This window comes from Leucopleurus acutus (genome assembly GCF_964270905.1).
Source record: "Leucopleurus acutus genome assembly, chromosome: 3".
Taxonomy (NCBI): domain Eukaryota; kingdom Metazoa; phylum Chordata; class Mammalia; order Artiodactyla; family Delphinidae; genus Leucopleurus; species Leucopleurus acutus.
In genome coordinates this window covers 133,916,768-133,926,391 of record NC_139145.1, presented here as the reverse complement: position 1 = coordinate 133,926,391, position 9,624 = coordinate 133,916,768, and the positions used below count along the sequence as shown (strand labels likewise).

At 50.4% G+C, this 9,624-nt stretch overlaps 1 protein-coding gene across 1 annotated transcript; it reads right to left on the bottom strand.

The window, feature by feature from the left end:
* Positions 1-3,028: 3,028 nt before the first annotated feature.
* Positions 3,029-9,333, bottom strand: MCIDAS (multiciliate differentiation and DNA synthesis associated cell cycle protein; the record flags this gene model as incomplete). Its single annotated transcript, XM_082835193.1, has 7 exons — positions 3,029-3,469; positions 3,727-3,837; positions 4,658-4,895; positions 5,434-5,510; positions 8,761-8,852; positions 9,033-9,129; positions 9,217-9,333. The coding sequence occupies 7 exons, from the start codon at positions 9,331-9,333 to the stop codon at positions 3,029-3,031; spliced, it is 1,173 nt and encodes a 390-aa protein (XP_082691319.1).
* Between the last annotated feature and the right edge of the window lie 291 nt (positions 9,334-9,624).

The window sequence follows — 9,624 nt, the reverse complement described above, 5'->3', positions numbered from 1 at the left end:
ATAAGTAATATTATTCAGACTCTTCACACTTATCTTCAACATCAAGTCCTTCATTGAAGGTATTCATTTCATCATTGAAGCTACCTTCTGGGTCATCTAACATCATTTTTCAAAGCACATTACTGTCACTTCCAACTTTTTGAAATATAGCTCTTGTTTGAATGTAGTATGGTTTGTATCATTAAAAACTTAATCCTAAATCACAAGAATTATTTGCATCACATCAGGTAAATTGGTTTTTGTTTGTTTTAACCTTTTTAAAGTGATCTTTAAAAAATTTCTTTACAACAGTGGTCTCAAAGGTGGCCCTAGACCCAGGCATCAACATCACCTGGCACCTTGTTAGAAATTCACATTCTCAGGCTTTACCCAGACTCACTGAATCAGAAACTCTGGTGATGGGGCCCAGCAAGATGGGTTTTAATAAGCCCTATAGATGATTCTGATACATGCTACAATTTAAGAACCACTACTTTAGAACAACATCTAAGTGTTGCAATTATGAGGTCATTTCCTTAAAAAATAATTCAGTTAAAGTGTGTGTGCCTCTTTTTTCAAACTGATTTTGCTGCTATAGAAACTGTTTAGAAACACTCCAACCATGTTATCTAAAATAATAATTCCTGTCACATACTATCCCTAGACCCTGCTTTATTTCCTATATAACATGTTAATTATCAGACATTATATACTGTTTGTTCAGTATCTGTCTCCCCCACTAGAATGCACACTTCATGACAGTAAGGACTTCGTTTTGTTCATGACTATCTCCTGAACACCTTGAACAGTGCCTGGTCCTATTGGAAATGAAGGAATTATTGGGATAATTTCAGGCTAACATGTCTTCTTGAGCTACACTAGATCACATAGCTGAATATAGGCTAAAAGAATCATGGAGAAAACAGCTAAGATTTGGTTTAAAGTTGCTCTCACTGAGGTTTCCTACTAAATCAGCAACAAGCAGCACAAAGAATTCACATCATGTAAGGAATGTAAGGACATACATTAGTGGGCACAGCTCCCTTCATTGCTAGTATAAGCACTCAGTCATTGGGTGGTTAACTTCCCAAAGAAGTGAGGAAAACACCAGGTCAAAGAAGCTCTGGTTTGTGGGCTCATTCAGCATGGGGAAGGCCATAAAACCACCTACTACCACACACAGAAGTCTTGAAAGCTCTTGTCATTTTTTAAATTCCAGGCGTAAGACAAATAGAAAAATACATATAGATAATTTTTTAAGTTTTCTGTCATTGAAGCTAATGCATTATGAAGATACTAACTGAGGAGTGGAGAGGAAAAGAACTTTTCACAAGCTGATTGTTTCTTGAAACAAGTTAAGGGGTTTTGTTTTTATTTTCTGTTTCTTCTGATGCTGAACTGTAGTAACTTTATATTCACACTGATGAAAAGAATTCTTGGGGCTTCCTTGGTGGCAAAGTGGTTGGGAATCCGCCTGCCAATGCAGGGGACACGGGTTTGAGCCCTGGTCCGGGAGGATCCCACATGCCGTGAAGCGACTAAGCCCGTGCGCCACGACTATTGAGCCTGTGCTCTGGAGCCTGTGAGCCACAGCTGCTGAGGCCCATTTAAGAGTCCATTTGTTAGACAAAGTACGAGGAAATGTGCTCTATTTTATCACTTTCTTGTTTGTTTTCAAAATGGCCATTTAAATACAGATAACAGTTACACAGGACAAACTGGAGAAGCAGGTTCCACCAGCCTGCCCAGCTCACCTGTAACCTGATCTCTCCATTCAGATGGCAGAACCAGCAATGTGGTGTAACAGGGTTGGACACTTGCCCATGCTGAGCCCCCAAACGCAAGAAGCAGCCCTCCTGTTGAGAACTGTGGAGGTTAGGACAAATCACGACTTGACATACTCTACTAACAAAACTTCACAACAGAGTAGAAAAAGGAAGTCCACGCAAAAGGGGATAAAGAAAAGGCAAAGAGAAGGCACCATATAACACCTAAGTCTTAGAAGATGAAGCCAAGAAATATAAAACATGTATGTGTACCCCAGTTTTATCCATGGAATTCAAATAGATAGTTTTACTTTTACCAAGGTTTCCACACTTGGTTTCTGCGGCCCAAAAACATGAACACCCTAAAATATGCACATTCTTTTTCATGTGGGATGTACCATTTTCTTAAAACAATGTGTTTCTTACTAAGTTTGCTTTTCTTGTGGTTATTCTGTCTAGACAAATAAAACTATATATAATTAATATAAACATTTATCATAAATCTTACAAAATTATGTAAATGATCATTACAAACAAACGTGTTTAGCACCTATTTTGTCAATAACCCATCGACTCTGAGAATCTTCACTTTCCTCTGTTTTTTTGCCTGCCCTAAGACAAGGGTTTAGGAATTCCTAACCCTAACCTCTCCTAATTTTTTATTCTGGCAGCTAAAATGAAAGATTCCAATAGTAACAAAATTAAGTGATCAGGGGAAGTGAGTGATGTATTGAAACGTTCACCCAGAGACCTGGCCTCTGGACCTACAATCTTTAAAAGACTAGCGAGAGCACTCGGAAGGTGCCCATGACGCTTCTTTTTGTAGAAAATTGCTTAACTTCTTAGAGCCCCCTTTTGCTTCGTATGAAAACAAGGCATTATTACAATTATAAAATACCTAAGTGGTTTTTAGGCCCCTTCCAGCTCTAAAAAGTACGTAATTCAAAGCTGCTAAAAATAAATACTTTAAAAATTGACTGTGATATATAAGCGTATGTATACACATACATATGTACACAACACACACACACACACACACACACACACACACACACACACACACGGTTTCGCTGTGAAAAGGGGAGGGACTACACAGTATTTTGTACCAGAATTTTACAGTGCATCAGTATCAAAACGTTTTTGTTCCTGAAAAAAAAGTTTCAGGCTGGCGTCGGCTCTGCAAGTGGAGTTCTTCTGAGAAACCAGGTTTCAGCTACTGCCGTTTAGCCTCCAGGCGCTTCAGTTTGGATAGAGGGCAGTGTTTCGGAGGACCACATCTCAGCTCAACTGGGGACCCAGCGGAATTTGTAACCCCCGTTGGCTGTTCGGATGGTGAAGGCATTTCCCTGGGGGAAAGCGAGGGTACGGATGGTGCTGTGGCTGCGGATGGAGGTGCTGAAGGAGCCGCCCTCCTCCAGCTCACTGTGGCTCAGGTTCAGCGCGCTCCGGCTGCAGTCTGTGCGCAGCCCCCGGAAGGCGCCGTGCAGGTTCCCAGGCCTGCCGTCCGTGCTCGGGAGCTCGGGCTGCAGCCGGAGCCGCTTGGGATCGCGGCTCTGCAGCGCTTCATCGCAGCGCTCGGAAATCTCCCTCAGGATGGCGTCCACTTCCGCGCAATCCTGCCCCGCAGCGCTGAACAACTCCTCCAGGCTCCTTTTGGAAGTCGCCTTGAGTGGGATGGGCTCAGCTGCCGCCCCGAAATCCCGGGACTGTGTGATCATCAGCTTCTACAAAAAGATGGGGAGGAGCGCTGCCCTGGGGCCAGCCGGACTCGCCTCGTGCTGGGCACTCAAAGGAGACCTGGGCGCACTTAGAACTGCGCGACTCGGCCGACTTAGGCAACGCCTGCAAGTGACTCAGCGAGCTCCCAGCGGTCCTCTCCGTTCCCCGACCCCCGCCGGCTCCCAACACCGGGAGCTGGGTGGGAGGTGCACAGAACATTTCCGAGTTTCTGCAGTGTTCTACACGCGCGCGCCCCACTTACATCCAGCACCGAGGCCAGGTGCCGTGTCCGACTGGCGAGTTCCTTCAGTTGCACGTTCCGCTCCTTCAGTGAGGCGATCTCCTCCTGTTTCTGGGTCAACGTCACGTGCAGCTGCAGGAGGAGACCCAAACATTCAGGGATAGTCTACCGTGCTCGGTCTCGTCTGTACACTCTGCATAAATTGAACGCAGATCCTAACGTCTAATTAGAAACTGGGGCCCCAAGGACGTTTACACTGGTGAGAATAATTTTATTTATTTATTTATTTTTACAGAGCACTTAGACAAAATGTTTCTCAGTTAATCCTCAGTGTAGCGGTGAGGAGTGCTGACTTGGGCAACAGGCAGATATAGAAGTTCAACCTTCCTATAAGTCAGTTTCCTTACCTGTAAAATGGGGCTGGTAAAAGTATCTAGCTCAATGGTTGTGAGTAATTAATGAGGAAAGTAAACTGGTAAGCACAATACCAGGCATATAGAAAGCCTTCAATAAGTATTGGTGGCCCTATTAAAAATCTGGTGGATGGGGCTTCCCTGGTGGCGCAGTGGTTGAGAGTCCGCCTGCCGATGCAGGGGACACGGGTTCGTGCCCCGGTCCAGGAAGATCTCACATGCCGCGGAGCGGCTGGGCCCGTGAGCCATGGCCGCTGAGCCTGCGCGTCCGGAGCCTGTGCTCCGCAACGGGAGACGCCACAACAGTGAGAGGTCCGCGTACCGCAAAAAAAAAAAAAATCTGGTGGGTAAGATTATTCCCACTTAGTGACGTTGTAAACTGAGGTAGAGCCAGTGGAGCAACAGCAGCTACGTAAACTCGTCCACTGGTTCTGACGTCCAAGGGGACTCATTCCCGCTCCTGCAACCCCACTTCCTCCCGGAGCCCTATACCCTGCCCCCGCCCCAAGGACTCCTGGACGCCAGCCCAGTGTCCCTACTTGGTTATTCTCCACGAGTGCGTCCCCCAACGCCCTCTGGTTCTGGTCGGCCACCTCCTTCCAGTACTGCTCTGGTGGGGGCACGTCGGGAGGGCGCAGCGGCGGTGACTGCAAGGCTTGTGGGGAGAGACAGGGACCAAACGGCAGTACGTCGCAAGGAGAGAAGGGGAAGTCTCCGCCCGCCAGGGGAGGCGACATCATAGAGGATGATGAGTCTGATGAAGAGGAAGAGAGGGAGCTGGGTTTGCAGCCTCAGACTCGTGCCCAGCTAACTGCAGGGACAAAATATCACGCGGGTATAGGGTTTACGTGATTTTTCTTTATTAATAAAGCACCCCTCACTCTGCAATCCCTACGATCCCCAGGCTCTTCCTGATATCCTGTACATACACAGCAGGCGCTCAATAAATGCCTGTTGAGATGATCTGAACTGGATTTCCACGGTGGCCAGGGTAAACTTGCCTGAAGTCACACAAATGCACTACTCTGCACACTCCTGTCACTCAGCGTCTTCCAGACCACGTCACAGCGTAGGGTTCTCTCTCCCAGAACTCACACGGGCAAACTGAGAAAGCGCTATAGATCCAGCGACTCATCTTCTCCATTAGGAAAAGGGAGGGAGAGCTAAATTTGGATGAGCCAAACACTTTGATGAGTTGCTGGCGAGTCGTTGACAGGTACAGGGTTTACCACTTTCAGGACCACGAAATCCGAACTAGTCAGATTTGAGGGGTAGAGGACACCCCCGCCGTTGCTGAACTGCAAAGAGATTGCACTTGCCTGCAATGAGATCATCCACGGTGTCTCTGAAATCCTGCAGATCGAAGTCCGCTGCCGTTTGCAGGGAGTGGTTCTGAAACAAACCGGAGGTACAAACTAGTTAATGTTGAGTCTGGCGGGTCTGGAACACTTCCTAGACCGACAGTTAACCTCCCGGGCTCGATGGCAGGTCTGCATGCACTCGCGCCCGCAGCGGAAACTTGTACCTGAAAATCAAAGCCCTGCCCGAGACACGGAATCCAGCAGGCTTGCACTGCCATGGTGGGGAGAGGGACGCACGAAGCGGGGACCCGGTCGGGAGGGTCCTGCCGGGCGCTGAAAATGCGCGCTGCTGCGTCGCGCGTCGGTCCTTCTGCGCGCAGCACAGCCGCCCCGCGCCCGGCCTCTGGCAGCCAGCACAGTCCGGCGCCGCCTCATTGGCCAGTCACCAGCCAACCAGGCGCGTTGCTAGTGCGCCCGCTTACACCTTCAGCCCCGACTTACCTCCCACAGGCCAAGGAGCCACAGCTCTAAGAGCTGGGAGCATGGCGTACGAACACACCGTCCTTCCTCCCAAGACCCGCCAGCGTGCGGAGGCATCCAAAGCAGTGACTCGAGTCCACGTATCCCGCCAAGGCTCAGTCACAACTAAACCACCTCTCCCCACACAGAAAGAGAAAAGGGAGGCTAAGAGATGAGGGGCCAGGGATGCTATGGAAAGTGCTTCTGTTCAGCACGCAGCAGGCGTGGCCCCTCTTGCTCTTCTGTTTCTCAAAAAGTTGGAGTTGACTTTTCCCGTAGGGCGTGATGCATCTCCAGCATCTTGGACTGGATACTCTCCTGGGTTCCTGCAATGTGCCTGGGTGCGTGAGACGGAAGGAGACTGCAAAAGGCCGGTGACCAGGAAACTTCTTATTCCCTTAATTCGTGGACAGAGTTGACACAAACTTTTACATCGAGTCTGTCTGTTCATTCTCACACCAATGTAGGAAGTAGGCAGGGCCCAGGAAGTGACTCCTCCCATGATGGAGAAGCTGAAGCTCAGAGAAATCGCGTTGTCGAAAGCCACCCAGCTCTGAAATAGTGAAACTGGAGCTTCTGCCCCAGAATGCTGGTGCCTATTTCAGTCCTCTTTCCTCTATACCTCATTGCCTCTAGCTTTTATTTCTCTTTTAGGAAAGCCTGGCTTCCAATGAAGCCAGTTCTGGGAAGGGGAAAGAAGCCTCTCAAGGAGCATGGTGTGGGGGTGCATCCAGTGTGCCCATCAGAAATATCTATTCTACTGATTCCACTATTATCAATTTTTTTAGTCCTTTGGGTTAATCATATTCTTCTCCCAAACACCCTTCTTTACTATTCAAATACTTCTGAGAAGAGGAACTTATTCTGACTCTAACTTCAAAGAATGTACAAGTATCAGTTTCCTTCAGGGAGGAGAGCTTCAACCAGGGAAACCTCTAGCACCAGTTGAGAACTGAGTCTGTAAGGGGAAGGGAGCTTAGAAAGGAAAGACTGAGGGCCCCAGACAAATCCTGAAGCACAATTCTTCCCTGGTTGAAGGAGTCGGAAATGAGACATTTCCCAAGGGCTCAAAGGTCTCCCTCTCAGTAGAGAAAAGCCCTTACCATGGGACTAGAGGCCAACTCTCAGGGACAGCCACCCAGGAAATGCTTCCTCCTGTGCTATCCCAGGTCTTGGCCCATTCTGGACATCAAACACTTCTAGAGCACTTCCTCCCTCTGTCCACTTTCCCCAACAGGAAAGAGAAATATAACCAGAGTGTGCACTGGCCAGGGGGTTCCCCCACAGAATCTTCCCCTAGGGATATATTTCCTTCTGTACCAGTTCTGCCTTCCAGCGGGAAAAACCCTGGACCTCTTGCTTGGGCCATCGGGCATGAGCTCTGTCCTTGAAACTGTGAATCTTATCTTCCCAATTAGGTAAAAACCTGGCATTTCTCCAACACAAACAGCAGCCGAAAAACAAAAACAAAACCAAACCAAACACTTAACGCAGAGCATGATGTCAAATTTAAGTTCTGTATACATAAGCAAAAATTCAGCAAGAGCCTGCTTGGTTCTGTTGTTGTTGTTTGGTTTGGTTTGGTTTGGCTTTTTTCTTGCAAAATAAACATGTTGGAGTAAGGGCGTGATGTAGCCCTCTGGGTCCGTTGAAAGATGCTCATGTATTGCCTTTTTTCATTTGAGCATCCAAACCCTAAAAGAACAGGAGAGTGGCCTTTGCAGGGCAATTCCCACTCTTACCTGTTGCCTTCACAATCTCTGCTCTCAGTTGCCACCTACTCTGAGTCTCCCTAGGCTCTATCCCAATTCTAAGAGGCACTTAGAGAGGCCCTGGGAAGCTTTGCTCCACCACCCCAACCCCAGTTCTAGGAGGTGGTCATTTCCTCTGGAGAGTTCTGTATTTGGTCTGTTCCCGTGAAACCTCATATCCCAAGCACCTGCTGCCAGGAACCTGGAACTGGCACCCTTCCTGGAGGTTGCATCTAGCTATTCATATCCATTCATATGCATCGATGGATGCATTCATATCCATCGATGAGGCAGGCTTCTGACCTCCCAGACACCAGTGCTGGGAGATGCCATCATCTGGCTGGGGAGTCTCAGCCCTGGCAAGTGGTAGAAGTGGGATGCAAGTAAGAAGATAGGTTTTTGGGGGGAAATGCCTCTTTGCTCCATGGGAGTAAGTGGCAGCAGCCTTTGCAGGGGGCAAAAAGGACTTTTATAAAGTGCCCAACTGCTGAAGGGCCATCTCTGTAGAGAGCAACGTTTTCAGTCAGATTTCTTCGAGTCCTTTGTCACTCTTCCCACTTCCTCCAAATGTAAATTATCTTCGTTTCTTCCAGTCTTGATCGAGAAGTTATTCTCCGATCTCCACACTCCTTAGACATCCAGGGAATGAAAATGGTTAATGAATGGCCGGGAAAGGCATGTTGGGAGAACAGATAGGTGCCCAGAGAGCAACTTTGCTCCCATTTACCCACCTCGTCCCTCAGTGTGCAACCACCACGTTGCTTTATCGCAGCTCCAAGGAATAGATGGGGAGGGGAATGGGAGACCCGTCTGGCAGGGGAGCCCTCCAGATGAGCTTCCCTGTCCAGAGTAGGTCAGAACAGTTCTGAGAATGCGGCCACCGTTAACATACTAGGAGGGAGGAGGAAGTTCTAATCCTCGAGGCTTGGATTTCTGCAGGACATCTCCCCCCGCTAGCCAGATGTGCCTGCGCTCCCCACCCAAAAGGATTCTTTGAGGAAACTCAGAGAACTGACTCCCGAATCGAAGTTTGGGTTTCGATAGGCCTCGAGTTTCCACCAGGAGAGGTACCTGTGAGGCGGCCGAATTACCACTAGGCGGCGCGTCGGACCCGAGTAACGAGGAGCAGTCAGCGAGGTCCTGCAGGTCTATGGTGGTGAGGGCTGCGTAGGGAGAACCGGAGACACGCGCCGGGCGGACCCTAAGCCTCCCCGCAAGGGCTCGCCGCTGGCATCGCCGCCAGGACTCCGAAACCCCAGGGAGAAAAGCTCTTCTGAGGCCCGCGCGCCCCACCCACCTAGCGCGGGGAACCCGAGGGGTTGCGCAGGGACCACCGGTATCACCTTGCAGCGCAGCGAGCTCGGCGTCTGGGGGATCCTCGTACACCGACACCGGGCTGCTGCCGCTGCTACCGAGAAAGAGCTTCCGCGCAGGGGCGAACTAGCCGGGCACAGAAACGGTGAGCGCGGGTCAGCCCTCACCGCCGGGAGCGTGAGGACCCTGCCCGGCTCCGTCCTGCGGCCCCACCTTCCTCTCCAGCTTCCCGGGCTTGCCGAACGGCCGGCCTCGCAGATCCAGCATCCTATTGGGGCAAATGCTGTCGAAGGCCCGGCGACCCGCCGCGGTGCCCCCGCACGCCTGCATCCTGCCTCCCCGCCCGCTTCAGGCCTGGAGCCCCGCGTCGACTGCTTGGAGGCGGCGGCCGGGCCGGGATGGCGACCCGACACCCAGCGCTCCCGAGGCTCTGAATCCGGCCGGAAGTCGGGGAGGCGCGTGGCCGGGGTGGGGTTAAGGGGCGACTGTGAAGGTGTGGAGGGAAGGCGGGGTGGAGTAGGAGGACCGCCGCGCGGGAGGGGCGGCTCGCGCCTGAGCGCCAGTGGTGGCGCCTTCAGCCCCGGACAATCTGTGCGCGGGCGGAGGCGTTAAAACCCAACC